Here is a 16,535-nt window from a genome sequence, read left to right on the forward strand (position 1 = left end):
CTGCGCCGGGGAGGCGGAGGCGGAGGCGGCCTGGCGGGAGGGGAGCGCGTGAGTCAGGCGCGGCCGCGCGCGGGGCGGGGCGCCGAGAAAGACCCGAGCCCGCTGCCCGCCGCACGCCGCCCAGAACTCGCAGCGCCTCCGCCGCCGGACGCACGGCCCTCGCCCGTCCCGCGAACACATGGTAAGCCCGACCTTTTTCTCGTCTTCGAGGCTCTGCAAGGAAAAGAGCCACACGGTGCTTTCCACCACGCTTGATCTTTCATTTCTGTGTGGACGTGGCAGGAAGCAGGGCAGGAAAAATAAATCCGGCGGGGGGGGGGGGTGGTTTGGAACTGGGGTATAGAGGCAGGAAGGAAGCAGCCCTAGTGATCGCTGTGATAGCAGCCGAGGGGCGGCCACCGGAGGGTCTCTGGCTCCAGGGCGGCGATAAGGTGCGGAGCTGGGGAAGGGGGCTGCGCTCGGCACCGCGTCCCCGCGGGGTGGCGCCACGCGCGATCCCCCTCCGCCGGGAAGTGGGCGAGTCGCGGGGTCCCGCTGGGGCTGGAGGCCCCTGGCCCAGCCCTGGGCTCGCGGAAGCCAGGGAGACAAGTGAAAGAGGTGGGGCAGAGGGGGCGTCCGGCCGCTCTAATTGTTTCTGTAGACCAGAAAAGGGCACGTCTCAGAACTGAGCCGTCTGAGCCCTGGGAAAATCCGTTTCAGTAAGCTAGGCAACCGGCCAAGACACAAAGAGCCTGAAACTGAAGCGGCTCCCAGCTGTCGGAATGCAGCCCGGACGGTGGGAGGAGCCCCGTCCAGGCCGAGCCCCCTCCTCCTGCCCTTTTCCTCTGAACCCACCATCTTTTCAGGGACTCGTGTCGTCATCTGTTTTTCTCTTCCCAGTTCCTGCCAACCTACTTTGAATTTTCTTTCTAACTTTTGCATTAAACCACCTCCAAAATTTACCTCCTCCAAGGCCTCTTTAGTGAAAGGAGTCAAATAAGCTTCCGCCCAGGGGCCAGATGGGGTTTCTGTGTCTCCCAAGCTATGAATGGATTTTACGTTTTTGAGTGGTTGAAAGAAAATCACAGGAAGAATAATACTTGTTAGACGTGAAATGATATGAAAATCAAACTTAATTGTCCATAAATGAAGTTTTACTAGCACACGGCCACGCCCGTTCCCCAATGAGTTGCCTGTGTGGTTGCTGTCCCGCGACAAAAGAGTGACAGAGACAACATGGACCACAGTGGCCTAATATATTTACTGTTTGACCCTTTACAAACACATTTGCCCCCTTCTGCTCTAGTGTGTCAACCTTTATCGCAACCTACTCTTCTCCTCTTTACTTTCCATGCATGTGTCCCATGGAACCTTGAAAAGGTGGACCCTGCACCAATAGGTGGTGAAGATCTGGAATGATTGTCCTGTCCTGGAGGAAGGTGGATGCCATTATGGATCCTTTGCGGGGCGGGGGAATAGGAGGGTAGGAGCACATTGGTTAAGAATGACAACAGCAGGGGCGCCTGGGTGGCTCACTTGGTCAAGGGTGGGACTCTCGATCTCAGCTCAGGTCTTGATCTTAGGGTTGTGAGTTCAAGTCCCACGTTGGACTCCATGCTGGGTGAAGAGCCTACTTAAAAAAAATAAGTATGACAACAGCAATGCTGGAGTCTTTTTCAAGTGTTACTTCTTTTTCACATTACTTTTTCTTCCCCCTTTCCTCAAATGTTGAGTATTTAGCATGGATTTTTAAAATTCTTTCACGGTATCCAGTTATCTCACACCATTTTCTTCTTCCTATCATGGTGCCAAATACAACTGTGAGGATGCAGGTGGGGAGTGCTGGCCTCCAGGCAGGAGATCTGGTTCTCCCTTCTCTCAGCCTCTGCTCCACCTTGAGCAAAGCTTTCCTGTCTCTGGGCCTCCCTTCTCTGGAACCATCTCCCAGGCCCCCTCCAGCTTGCAATTTTGCAATTCCGTTTCAGTAATTTGGTAATTGTGTTTCTTTCTTTTGCTCTGGAAAATTACCTCTGAGGAGAAATACAGAGGTTTTAATTTTTTCCATGTGTGGCTGAAAGCAACAGTTTCAAGAAGGAAAAAAAAATAGTCTAAATTATAGTCCTGATGTTAAGGAGGAAAAAAAATAAGGCAGAAAGCCACTTTGAAACCAGAAAAGCAAAACGGTCTGAATTCCACAAGGAAAGGGGGCAGAGGAGCATCTGTAGGCCTCACAAAGCCCTTGCTCCTTAGCCTGGAACCTTCTGCCTTATCTGGCTTGCCCTCCCAGCTGACCTTCTTCCTGTCAACTGACACATCGGTAAGACAGTGAGATTTTAGTTCCGATAAGGAAGGCAGTTGAGGAAACACATCTGTTTCCAGGCTATGGTATTCTGTTTCACTCCCAAACCCTGGACCTACAAACATTTTTCTTTCCTTAAGAAAAAGTTCTCTTTGAGAAAAAAGAAAAAATCCCAACAAGATGACTGTTGGGAAAGAATCCACCTCCAGAAGAGTTCATTAGAACCACCTCTAAAGGGGCTTTACAGATCAGGCAGCTCATCTAGCTGGTAAAGCACCTGGAGAAACGGCGGATGAAAAGGCTACAGGAGGGAAGAGGGAAGGAGCCCAAAGCTATGTGGCTAAGGGCTCAGATCATTTCCTAGCACATTAATTACAGTCCGCAGCTCGTTAATTACTAGGATTGAAAGCCTCCAGGAAGTCCGGAAAAGACCAAATTAAAAGCTAAATGCTAAATTGCAAATGTCACCGTCCAAACAAAGATCTTTTTTTTTTCAAGATTTTATGTATTAGAGAGAGAGAATGAGTGATGGGAGGGGCAGAGGGAGAGAGAGGCAGACTCCCTGCTGAGCAGGAACCCTGATGCAGAACTTGATCCCAAGACCCAGAGATCATCATCTGAGCCGAAGGCAGACGCTTTACGGACTGAGCCACCCAGGAACCCCACAAAGATCATTGTTAATACCTGAAGATAAAGCCTCAAAGGAAGGGCATGGCTGGCAAGTTTTCCAGAAAGCCTGCAGTGGCCAGACTGAACCACCAGGGGATATAGGTACCAGCAGGAATGACCCGAAGACTCCGAGAAATAGGATTTCCCTGAAGAATTCTGTTACAAGGAAAGCAGAGCTCACACAGAATTGACCCCAGCTTCTCCTGGTGCTACCACGGCTAAGGTTCAGCTCTGTAGATGTCGGGAGCTGTGTGAGTAGCAACCTGAGAGCTCCCTTCCTGAGATCCACCTTTGTGGTTTGAAGTGACCAAAGAAGTTCCTCCAGCCATTCCTGTAGGAATTAGTGGCATCTGGAAGTAGAAGGAACAAAGATCAAAACTGCAGAAAGGGACCTGGAGGCTGAGATTCTCGGGGTGGTTCTGCTATGTCAGTTCCCTTCTCATGTCTCCGTTTCCTCGCATGTAAAATTAATGGTTTCTAACCTTCGATATGAAAGCTGCTTTTGAACATCCAAAAAGCTCTCAGATCTCCCACCCCACACACAATAATAACTAGGCATTTAGTATTCTTCTAGAAAAGGCAGGAGTCCCAGGAATTCAGTATTGCTTTATTTTTACTTATTTATTGGGATGGGGCAGACAGACTCTTAAGCAGGCTCCACGCCCTGCTTGGGGCTCAATCTCACGACCCTGAGATGTGACCTGAGCCGAAATCAAGAGGCGGTCAGCTAACCAACTGAGCCACCCAGACACCCCCCAGTATTGCCTTAAAAAGCTGCCATTTCATTCATCCCGGCAGCCTCTATATTCTCTTAGAAAATAGGAGATTATTTGGGGCGCCTGGGTGGCTCAGTTGTTCCGCGTCTGCCTTCAGCTCAGGTCATGATCCCAGAATTCTGGGATCGAGCCCCACATCGGGCTCCCTGCGCAGCGGGAAGCCTGCTTCTCCCTCTCCCACTCCCCCTGCTTCTGTTCCCTCTCTCGCTGTGTCTCTCTCTGTCAAATAAATAAAATCTTTAAAAAAAAAAAAAAAAGAAAATAGGAGATTATTTAATCTCTAGACAGTGCATGGTGTGCTTACAGATCTGTGGCTGTATAGTTATACATATGTTTACCCACAGATTCTCGAAACATCAGTAAAACCTGCCACGCTCACTCTCAGCAAGGCAGTCTACTGCTTTCAGACACACCCACATACTCTATGCGTACCCTCACTATGCTTCACCCAGAATAAACATGGGAACCAATAGAGGAGGCTCACGGAATGTGATTCTCTGTGTTTGTTCTGGGCCCCTCGTCCCCTAAAAAAATGACCTAGTCTTTTAGGAAACTGCTTTGCCCCGAAATGAAGGTATGAGATTCTCTATAGAGTGTTCTCTAGCATCTAGCCCTTGTCTGAGCCCTGACTTTTTTTCTCTAAAGGCAAAAATGTCCAGCCCTACTGAGACCGAGCGGTGCATCGAGTCTCTGATTGCTGTTTTCCAGAAGTTTGCTGGAAAGGAGGGTAACAACTGCACACTCTCCAAGACAGAGTTCCTAACCTTCATGAATACAGAACTGGCTGCCTTCACAAAGGTATTGCTCCCAGCCCCCGGCCCTCAAACTACGCAGAGCTCGAAATAAGACACTGGCAGAATGGCTAGAAGTGAAGGCCCAGCTGACCCCCACACTCCGCCTCCTTTTCATTCACTCTAAGCCAGGGGCCTGCATAGACAAGGCTGAGCCCCTAGGCCTCTGAGTGAGCTCTGCGTGACCGTGAAAGGACCTTTTCTTCTTTTCTTTGAATAAGATATATTTTAAAGATCAAAGTTATCAAACTACATGACACAGGGAATGGTAATTTTTTTCTTTCATTTAGGGAAAAGGCATACGAAATGGTAAATGGTATAATAGGATAGTTTTCAAATTTTATTCCTCCATCCCAAAGCCTCTAGGGAAGCCCTGTCCCACGGAACTTTCTGTGATGATGGAAATAATGTTCTGCATATCTGCACAATCCCATGTGGGAGCCACTAGGCGCAGGTGCCACTTTCGGACTGACTTTCTAAATCCCTAATTTAAATGGCCGTACGCAGCTAGTGGCTGTACGTGCGTGATGTGTTGGCGGCTAAGCTGAGTGGAAGAGGAGGAGGCGGATTGGGACCTGCATCCGCTTTCCACCTCGCATCACTCCACTTCCGTATAGTCCGTACACTGCGGTTGCATGCAACACTTGAAAAAGGTGTTCCGCTGCTTTTGTGAAATTGCACAACCCCTGACCGTCACAGAGGAACCCTGGGCCGGGAGCCAGAAAACGTGGGTTCTGGTCACAGGTCTTCCCCTTCGGCAAGTCATTTCACCTGTTTGAGTCCGTCTCTGTGTCTGGGAAGTGGGAATGTTACTAACCCCTACCCTGTACCGTACATTTCTTGTGAGACTAAGATGTGGCAGCATAATGGAAAGCATCTTAGAAAGTGTGATATAAATTAATGTATTATTAATAGTAATAGTATCATTATGATGGTTATTGTTATCTTTGCAGAACCAAAAGGACCCTGCTGTCCTTGATCGCATGATGAAGAAACTGGACCTCAACGCTGACGGGCAGCTAGATTTCCAAGAATTTCTTAATCTTATTGGTGGCATGGCCATAGCTTGCCATGACTCCTTTACAAGGTCTACCCATTTCCGGAAGTAAATCAGAGGGGCTCTTGGGCCTTGGCCTCCAGACCACCTCTTTCCTTCAAAACAGCCTCCCAATCATCACGTCCTCCTCACATCCTCCACGGACCCTGAGCCCAGAGCGTCCACCACCCCCTGTGCAGGCCAGTCCTGCTGGTAGTTAATAAAGCAATAGTGTTTTTTAAAGCACACACTAAAGAGTCAGTACTTTGTGCCAGGGAGGAAGCAGCATGGGAGGAATGGAATTAGCGTGATGGAAGCAGTTCCCAGAGCTGCACAGTAAATAGTGAAAATACACACTGGGTGTAGATGTAATTATGACTCACGATACCAACAGAATCATTCCAGATTACTCAGACTGATGGAGAGATGTCACTTGTCATAACTCACTCAGTGCCCTAGTACGGGCACTGTCACAGGCTTTGAAGATACAGTCAGCAAGACAGACAAGATCCCGCATTCACTGAGCTGACTTTCTAGTGGGGGAAAGACAGTGAATGAGTAAGCAACAAACAAGATGACTAGAATGTGGTAAATCCTGTGGAGGAAAGATTACGAGGTGGTGTGTTAGACAGGTTAATGGGGGCTGGGGGAGGGCATTCTTCCGAGATCTCATGTGTGCGACATCTGAAGGATGAGATGGAGCAAACCTCAGGAAAAATGGAGGAGGGAGTTTCAGGAGAAGGAACAGCAAGGGCAAAGGTCCTGAGGTAAGAAGGAGCAGAGAGTGTGATACGGAATGGAAAGGAGGCTAGTGTGGTCAAGGTCTTAATTTTCTAAGCCCTCTGATAAAGCAGCAGGGAAAGTGCCTAGACAGAAGGACTGGAAAGCTGACCCAGGGTTAAATACAGTAGACAAAGAGAAGCATGTTCTGGGGCACAGATCCCTAAGCAGCACAGGTGAAAGTGATTGTTTCTAGAGGCCCTCTGATTCCTTATCCATCTGCATGAGTTTTAACTTAGTAAAAAGCTCTCTAGATCGCAGTTTCTTCCTTCATAAATTAATAGAATGAATTAGACCATTACTGGAACCATTTTTTGTTGGCTCTGACATTCCAGAATGAAGACCAGTGCCTCAGGCTGGCAAGACCCTAAGTTTTCAAGTAGAACTGTAACTACTATTTGGATAAGTTCCTTAATTCATTAGCAGCACGGGATAGAATCTGTAGTCCGTGAAAGTCTGCATATTATTCCCTTGGCAGGTGCACCCATATACAAATAAATAATAAAAATAATTTAAAAGTTATTATCCCAAAGAACACTGAGCCAGGGAAGAGATGGAAAAACATCAGGCACCCTAAGGTTACTGGCCCATTTGCTATTCTACCAAGAAATCACTGGCCCTGGCTTTAAGACGTCAGGCTCAGGGAACTAACTGGGAAATCTTTACTTGCTTGGCTCCCTCAAACTTGGAAAGAAGTAAGACCCAATCTGTACCAAGCTTTTAATCCAAGATTCAAATCAACAACTCTCTGAAGTGCCTCCTATTTGCAATGAGTTTGGGGAGGAAGTGATAAGCTCATAAGGGTTGTTGTATTTAAAGTGCCATTAGTAGGTCCAGTTGGCAAGGCCCAGTGGGCATCTGCATTTGAAGTCTGGAGAGATCTGGCTTGAGAAACAGGAGGGCTTGGGGGCGTGCCCTCAGTTGGAAAGGAGGGGAGTAACAAGAGGAAGAAGACCCAGCAAAGGAGAGCCTAAGAGGTCGGGGAAGAGGAGCAGAGCTGACAGGGACAAGATCATGGTTAGGAACCCCATCAGACAATCACGGTCCTTCAACTCCGTGCGAAGCCTGCCTCCCATGCCTCACGCTCTGCCTGTGGATCTTGTCCACCTGTCTTCATTTACCCGTAGAGGCCAGTGACCACACATACCTCTCTCCTCAACCCGCCTCTAGCTCCTGAACTCTGACACTGCCTCCTGGATTTCTCCACGTAAAATACCAGTATCTTTCACATACTCAAGTATTGAACAAAGTGTAAGTGGTCTGTGTATCTGAAGAGGGGAATGAATAAGGCAGAGAAGATTCTTGTCCTCAAGAAACATTCTCTGGATCTGCATACCCCAAACTGAATTCACCATCCTCCCAAGCCCCCAGCTGGCCCCTCCTCCACTGCCCCCATCTCAGGAAATGGCACCTCCATCCACCTAGCCGCCCTGCCCAGAAACATGGAAGTCACTCGTCACATCCACCCAAACCCTCAAGTTCATCTCATTCTTCATCAAAATATCCCTCGAACCCACCCCAGGCTTCCCCCGACCCAGGCACCACTACCTCTGTCTGGATACTGCAGCAGCTTCCTCAGTGGCCCCGCTCCTCTCGCCCTGCCCGTCTCCAGACCTTCCTCCTTCCTGAAGCCTCTGATCTGGTTGCTCTCCAGCTTCGCCTTTCAGTGGACTCCCCTGGGCTCTTGGGCATGGAAGGCCAGGCACAGCACCCCCACTTTGCTCACGGTGCACTGGGCCTCCCGGGCTCTGCCTTCATGCGTGCACTTTCTATGTTCCAGCCATCGTGACCTTTAGTTCCCTCAACATGAGGGGGTTCTCTCACCTCCTGGCCCGAGCTCTCTGCCCGGAACTCTGTCCCACCCTCACCACACCCATTCCCAGGTCCGTTTCCACCTACCCTTCCCTTCTCAGCCTACATGGTTTTTTTTCTCCAGGAAGCCTCGCAAAACTCCAAGTGGGGATGAAGCGTCCCTCCCACGAATGATCAGGCTCCGTGCTTCCCCTTTCATGGCACTCACACTAATGGGTCTCTACACAGTGCATTTGCCCTGGGCAACCTTCTCCAGACTCATGGCTTTGATCTGTATGCTCATGACTTACATTTCTATATCTCCAGCCCAAATCTATCTCAAGAATTCTCAAGTCCTCTGCTGAACCCAACATCTCTACCTGGTTGTCCCACAGCTTGTTGTCGGTCATGGGAAATTCCATTTCAATTGTAAGCAAAGCAGGAATTTATTGACTCGTGTAACTGAACAGCCAAGGGACAGCTTGGGCTTCAGCACAGCCGTAGGAGATGGTGTCTTTCTCTAAATTCCTGGGCTGTTCCCACCCCTGGCCTGTTTCATGTGCCCACCCAGGCCAATCAATGGGTCTGACGGTATGCAGTGCACTGATCAACGTAGGCTTGGACTGTGTACTTGACCCTTAGAACTGGGGTGGACCCCCACCCAAACTACGAGAACTAAGAGTTGGGAAGAGTGGATCAGACATATGAGGTGGATCCTCCAAAAAACAAGGAGCATGCCCACATAAGGAACACATGCCTCCAACACAACATGTTTTCAACTGGCCTCTACAGTTGACTACTGAACAACACAGGAGTTGGGGCTCTGACCCTCACGCAGTCGAAAATCCACACAGAACTTTTGACTCCCCCCGCAAACTTAACTATAATAGCAAGAACCACAAGAGATTACTCTTTACTACAGTATGCAATTTACCAGCCAGGCAACTGCTCAGATGGTGGTATTAGCATCACACGTTTTGTGCAGATACTGGGATACTCCCAACATTTGGGCTCATTGCAATAGCAACCAGAGGCGGCTACAAAACTGTTATGGTACAGTATGTGCTACAGTTAATTTTATACAGTTATGATTTAATATTGCATTTTTATGCTCATTTACATTTCTCTTGACTGCTAATGCTGCCACATACAGTCTGTAAGTGTGTGTGTTGAGTTTTGATAAATTTTAACTCATATAATAGATTTTTGTATACATTATGGTAATAAGTAATAAAATAGACTAGTATCTACATATATTTTATGCCTTGTGACATACCTGTTTCTTAATATTTTTGATATTTCAGTTATGCAGTTCATGAGTTTTTTCAAATTGTTGCAGATCTCTAAAAAGTCTTCCAATATATTTATTGAAAAAAATCACCGTGTAAGTGGACCCGTACAGTTCAAACCTGTGTGGTTCAAGGCTCAATTGTATATCCTTCTCCCAGAACCTGATCCTGTTGATTCATTCCCAATTTCAGTGGATTGCACCACCATCCACCCAGCTGTCCAAACCAGGAAACTGGAGATGACCCTAGACTTTCATTCTCACAACTACATCTAGTCATCATTTCTTGGGTTTTACTCTTGCATATGCATCCCCTCCTCTCCACCCTTGTCGCTTTATTTCAGACCTTTCTTGTAACTGACTCACTTAACCATCTCCCTATTCCCTCTAAAAAAAAAAAAAAAACTGCCGACTGATGACCATAGAACCGCAAATGTCCGAGGCTAACTGATAACTCTTGGGGAGCCCCCATCAGTGAAATCATGTGTTCACTAAGAGCATATTTGTGGTTGTTCCCAAATCTGTTTATATCAGTTGTATTTGTTCTTTGAAAATTGAAATTTAATTAAATAGTCTATAAACCAATAAAATATGGGTACAGAAGGTTGTCTTTATGAAAGCCAAATTGAATTTTCAAAGACTTGATTAGGGAAATTCACTGAAGATCACTGTAGTTGATGTAGGTGTATCTGAGACAACCATAAACAAATGAGGGAAAAAACTGGTAAAAATCTAGAAGCAGGGGCACCTGGGTGGCTGTCGTTAAGCGTCTGCCTTCGGCTCAGGTCATGATCCCGGGGCCCTGGGATCGAGCCCCGCATCGGGCTCCCTGCTCCGCAGGAAGCCTGCTTCTCCCTCTCCCACTCCCCCTGCTTGTGTTCCCTCTCTTGCTGTGTGTCTCTCTCTGTCAAATAAATAAATAAAATCTTTAAAAAAAAAAAATCTAGAAGCATCTTTCACTTAGATTGTCCCACAATTATCTTTAAATTCTCCACTAAAAAAAAGAAAAAGAAAACAACAACAAAAACTAGGGTCGCCTGGGTTGCCCAGTCGGTTAAGCGTCTGACTGTCAGTTTCGGCTCAGGTCATGATCTCATGGTCGTGGGATGGAGCCCCATGTAGGGCTCCACACTCAGCGAGGAGTCTGCTTGAAGATTCTCTCCTTCTACTCCTCTCCCCACTCACACTTGCGACACATGTGCATGCCCTCTTTCTCTAAAATAAATATTTCTTGGGGCGCCTGGGTGGCTCAGGCGTTAAGCGTCTGCCTTTGGCTCGGGTCATGGTCCCAGGGTCCTGGGATCGAGCCCCGCGTCAGGCTCCCTGCTCAGCGGGAAGCCTGCTTCTCCCTCTCCCACTCCCCCTGCTTGTGTTCCCTCTCTGCCTGTCTTTCTCTCTGTCAAATAAATAAAATCTTTAAAAAAAATAATAAAATAAAATAAAATAAATATTTCTTTTAAAAAAATCCTAAAAGTCATCATGAATGTGATTTACACAAGAAAGGTAATATAGCAAAATATTGGTAAGCATACATGTTTTAAGTAAATATTTGAAATATTGTTACTTGTATGAATACTCATTTGAACTGATTTCTTTTAATAAGCCAGCCAATTACTGGTCCCTCCCCTTCCAAAAAGATAGCCTCTACTATTTTGCAATAAACTCTCTTACTCTTCTTCCTGTCCCCAGTTTGACCTCTTCCACTCCTTTCTCCACCCTGTGACCAAAGGGGTTTTAAAGGCGGACTTGATGGTGTCACTCCCATGGTAAAATGGCATTGGTTCCTCTCAACATGCAGCATAGAAACCAGACTCATCTTGGGACACTCCAGAGTCCTCACGGTCCAGGCCCTGCCACCCTCCAGTCTCATTTCCCGCTCTCACATGATCACTTTTCCCTAGCCTTGCCAAACACTCCTGAACTGACAGCTAAGTGTCCTGCCTCTGTGCCTTCATAGGTTCTTCTCACTGCCCTGAAAGCCCACCGCCCCCTATCCACCTCATCCTGCTCATCCCCTAGAGCAGCACAAGTGTGGTCTCCTCCAGGAAGCCTTCCCTCCACCCACCCACCCCCAAGACTGGTTTTAATATTCTTATTCTATGCTCCCACAGCACTCTGTTCTACCTCTCTCATAGTGCTTATCACTTTGTATTGCAATGGTGCTTTTACTTGTCTGTCTTCCCTGACTTGACTTTGAATTCAAGAACAGGGACCTTGTTAAATGCACCTTGACATCACTAGTACTTAACATGGTGCCCAGCATATACAGTAGCCCCCTTATCCATGGCTTCAGTTACCCGTGGTCAACCAGAAGCAGATGATGCTCCTCTGACCTGTCATCAGAAGGTCAATAGCAGCCCAACCCTGCTAGATTGTGGTGCCTATCACCGCACTTCATCACATCATGCAGGCATTTTATAATCTCACAACATCACAAAAAGGGTGAGTACAGTACAGTAAGATATTTCGAGAGATCATGCTCGCATAACTTGTATTACAGTATATTGTTATAATTGCTCCGTTTTATTATTAGTCATTGTTGTTAATATCTTACTATGCCTAGTTTATAAATTAAGCTTTATCAAAGATATGTATGGGGGCACCTGGGTGGCTCAGTTGGTTAAGCGTCTGCCTTCAGCTCAGGTCATGATCCCAGGGTCCTGGGATTGAGCCCCACATCGGGCTCCCTGCTCAGCGGGGAGTCTGCTTCTTCCTCTGCTCCTCCTCCTGCTTGTGTTCTCTCTCTCTCAAATAAATTAAATTAAATTAATTAAATTAAAAGATACGTATGTTAGGGAAAAACATAGCATAGTATGGTACTGCTCATGGTTTCAGCATCCACTGGGGGTCTTGGAACGTATCCCCCACAGATAAAGGGGGACTATTGTAGTGGATCTGAAAAAATAGATAATGCTATAAAATCAGATTTAGGGCACTGTATCAGTCAAGGTCCCCACAGAAAATACATGCACACTTAAAGGGTCACGAAGAAAGTTTAATGAAGAAACTATTATAGAGGTGTGGGCAGGGATAAGATAAACAACAAGCAAAGGACCAGGGACTAGCAAAATTAGGAAGCTGTTTCCACCACTAGGCCTGACTGGACAAGGCAAGAGAGCAGTTACTGGAAGCCAGCAAGAGCCACAGGCAAGAGAAAGGGGTCCCTCAGAGATGGTGTGGCCTTAGGCACAGAAATGCAGCCACTGTCAGAACACAGGAGGCAAGAGCGAGCCGAGGGAATAAATACCAATTTCTCTCCCTTCCCACCTTCTGCTCTGCTGCCAGTGCCCCTCACAGGACAACCCAGCTGGAAGGCTGAGCAGGACAGAGAAGCATAGAGTGAATCTGGACGGAAGGGAGAATATCCGGCACATTGTAGAAGGGTGAGATCAGTATTTCCCTACCAGGTAGTTACTCCTGCCACAGAAAGAGGCAGAGGACAAAGTACCAACACTAATGCACATAGTTTTTTTTTTAGTACATATTCTTAATTTATTGAAGTATTTTTTCCTTTTATTGTGGTTAAATATACATAACATGAAATTTAACATTTTAACCATTTTTAAAGGATTTATTTATTTTTGAGAGAGAGAGAGAGAGAGTGTGTGTGCGCGTGTGATTGGGGGGAGGGGCAGAGGAAGAGAATCTTCAAGCAGACTCCGCGCTGAGTGCAGAGCTCAATCTCACAACCCATGAGATCATGACCTGAGCTGAAACCAAGAGTCAGATGCTTAACTGACTGAGCCACCCTGGCGTCCCCATTTTAACCATTTTTAAGTACACAGTTGAGAAGCATTAAATACATACATTCACATTATTGCGCAAACATCACTACCATCCATCTCCAGAACTTTTTCGTCTTCTTCAACTGAAACTCTGTACACATTAAATAATATTTCCTCATTCCCCCCCTTCTCCCATTCCTGGCAACCAACATTCTACTTTCCATCTCTGTGAATCTGACTACTGCATGTACCTCATATAAGCAAAATCATATAATATTTGTCCTTTTCTAACTGGCTTATTTCACTTAGCATAATGTCCTTAAGTTTCATCCATGCTGTGGGATATGTCAGAACTTCCTTCCTTTTTAGGGCTGAATAATATTCCATTGTATGTGTATAACTCATTTTGTATATCTATTCATCCATCAATGGACACTTGATTGTTTCCACTTTTTGGTTATTGTGAATAGTGCTGCTATGAACATGGGTGTACAAATATCTGCTCAAGCCCCCATTTTCAATATCTTTGGATACATATCCAGAAGTGGAATTGCTGTATTTTTCGGAACCACCATACTATTTTCCATAGCAGTTGCACCATTTTACATGTTCACCAGCAATGCAGAAAGGTTCCAATTTCTCCATATCCTCACCAACACTTGTTATTTTTTTGTTTTTTAAGTAATAGTCATCCTAATGGACATGAAGTGATATCTCATTGTTTTGATCTGCATTTCCCTAATAACTAGTGATGTTGCACATATTTTCATGTAATTCTTGGCCATTTATATGTCTTCATTGGAGAAATCTATTTGAGTCTTTTGCCAATTTTTTCCAGCTTTATTGAAGTATAATTAATATAGAAAAACTGTGTATAGTTTATATAATTTGGTGACTTTGCCCATTTTTTAATCAGGTCATTTTTTTGTTATTGAGTTGTAGGAGTTCTTTATATACTGTGAATAATAATCCCTTAGCAAATGCATGATTTGCAAAATTTCCTCACAGTCTGTGGGTTGCCTTTTCACTCTATTGATAATGTCCTTTGATGCATAGAAGTTTTTAATTTAATGAAGTCCAATTTATTTTTTCTTTTATTGCCTGTGATTCTGTTGTCATATCCAAGGATGATTTCTTGCCAAATCCAATGTTGATTCTTTTTTTAATGAAAAAAAAAGAAAAAAGAAGCCAAAATCCATCCCTTTTGATGAAGATTTGGGCCATGATGCTAGCTAGGACTTCTGTTAAGAACGAAGATGGAGGGGAACCTGGGTGTCTCAGTCAGCTAAGCAGCTGCCTTCAGCTCGGGTCATGATCTCAGGGTCCTGGACTCAAGCCCCACATGGGGCTCCCTGGTCCGCAGGGAACTTGCCTCTCCCTTTCCCCTCACCCCCCGCTTATGCTTTCTCAAATAAATAAAATCTTTAAAAAAGAAGAAGAATGAAGATTGAGAGGCGCCTGGGTGGCTCAGTCAGTTAATCATCCAGTTAATGATTTCAACTCAGGTCATGATCTCAGGGTTGTGGGATCAAACCCCAAGTTAGGTTCTGTGCTCAGCACGGAGTCTCCTTGTTCCTCTCCCTCTCTCTCTAGCAAATAAATAAAATCTTTAAAAAAAAAGAAGAGGAAGAACGAAGATGGAGCAGATACAGCAAGCCCCTTTCCTACTACAAACAATGCTAGATAAAATGGAAACCCCTTCCCCTAAAAAGTCTAAATACTTGGTCAATCAAAAGATAGAAAGAGAAATTGCCAGATGCCAAAAGCAAAGAGGGAACTCAGAGCTGTAACAGTACACCAGAGTTGAGGCCATGTGACCCAGGGCTGCAGTGGAGAACAGGAACTGAACCCTTAGCTAAAGGAGACAACTACTAAAGAGTTGCACTGTCCCTGCAGAGACTGGAAAACTCGCCCTACCATCCTAGACAGCACTCAGAATGAACCCCGGGGTCTCTCATCAGAGAGAAATCAGAGCACCGAACCTGTGCTTCCTGAAGCCACGGGGCTCAAACCCACACTGCTCCCTGCTACCAAATCCCCAGGCTAAGAGATTAAAAAGCGCTACAGAGCAGTAAGCACCATAAAACCCTAGACAAGTGCAAACCACCTCATGAAGACGACCCAGCTATTTGGAGGATTTCTACAGAAGATAAATCCTGCTAAAATGGGCTCACAAACATTACATGCACATGAGGGACCATTAGTTTATGCAACAGAGGAAAGACTTTGCACCCAAGTAATGAGAGAGAGCGAGCAATCTGGACAGGACCTTAACATGAGTATGTTTAAAATGTTCAAATAAATAGGGGTGCCTGGGTGGCTCAGTCAGTTAAGTGTCCTACTTTTGATTTCAGCTCAGGTTTTGATCTCAGGATCTCAGGGTCATGAGTTCAAGCCCTGCATTGGGCTCCACACTGGGTGTGGAGCCTACTTAAAAAAAAAAAAATGTTCAAATAAACAAAGCAAGAAATAGGACACATAAAACAAGAACAGGAATACATGAAGGGAAAAACAGAGCCAAAGAGAGCTTCTATAAATGAAATATATAGTCATGCAAATATATAAAGATGGTGAAGCTGGGCACTCCACCAACAATTCATGGCCCAGCTCCAGTTTTGAGGGAGAGACTCTTTCCCCCCTTGGCTGCACCACCAAGAAGACCTTGGTGCCTCACTGCCCCACCCACCTCACAATGACCCTATTGTACTGCCCATGAACCTGGTGAGAGATGTACTGGGAATTCAGGCAGAAGGACGGTGAGGACCACACCTGTGCTGGGATAGCGATAATTCATGCTTTGTTTCTCTGCCCTCTCTAATCTCCTAAATCTCCCCCAGCTACTGCTGAAAGCATTCCCACAAAACTGCAGGCAAGAAAGAAAACTGGGAGGGAAAGGCAAGTCTGCACTGGCTGGGAACTGGGTTCTGAGTGATCCGAGCCCCCTGAGAAAACAGGCTGTGAGGGCAGAGAGAAACAATGATAATCTGGAGCCCGAGCCCCACCTCTCTCGTCTGAGAACCTGACCTTCCCAGAGAGAAGTGTTCCTGTTACTACATTCATATTTTATGCCCACAGCAGCTTAGTGTCAACACTATCATTAACCATGATCTGCAGAGTCACCAGGGCTTCTGGTAGGAACGCAAAACAAAGACAACGACACAGGAATGCTGCAAGTCCAGTCCATAAAGAGATTAACTCTTGGCAGAGGAAGAAAACCAAATGTGAAAGTCGGGGAAGGTGTAAATTAGTATCAACCAGGCAGCAGGGGTTGCTTCATAAAATGCCAATTCACCTGCTCCCCATTTCCTCACCACTAAACTTCCTCAACCCCCTCGAAATCTGGATGCTTTCTCCTCCCCATGGCTCAAATTGCTTCCCCCAGGGTCTGATAAATCCTTACT

General features: G+C 46.1%; 1 protein-coding gene and 1 long non-coding RNA gene across 3 annotated transcripts in view; one reads left to right on the plus strand and one right to left on the minus strand.

Moving 5' to 3' along the window:
- The window catches only part of LOC118552378 (uncharacterized), a 604,572-nt gene that overhangs the window by 490,197 nt on the left and 97,840 nt on the right, over positions 1 to 16,535 (minus strand). The gene's annotated exons all lie outside the window — the stretch shown is intronic.
- Positions 28 to 5,798, plus strand: S100A11 (S100 calcium binding protein A11). The gene is made up of 3 exons (XM_036118790.2): positions 28 to 181; positions 4,369 to 4,521; positions 5,468 to 5,798. Exons 1-3 carry the CDS (start codon positions 179 to 181, stop codon positions 5,621 to 5,623), a joined length of 312 nt encoding a protein of 103 aa, XP_035974683.1. The 5' UTR covers positions 28 to 178; the 3' UTR covers positions 5,624 to 5,798.

Source organism: Halichoerus grypus, chromosome 5 (genome assembly GCF_964656455.1).
Source record: "Halichoerus grypus chromosome 5, mHalGry1.hap1.1, whole genome shotgun sequence".
Taxonomy (NCBI): Eukaryota; Metazoa; Chordata; class Mammalia; order Carnivora; family Phocidae; genus Halichoerus; species Halichoerus grypus.

Excerpts from the sequence above, each read along its gene's own strand:
- S100A11 (XM_036118790.2), top strand. Across the intron at positions 4,522-5,467 it reads AACTGGCTGCCTTCACAAAG|AACCAAAAGGACCCTGCTGT; the intron begins GTATTGCTCCCA and ends TTATCTTTGCAG.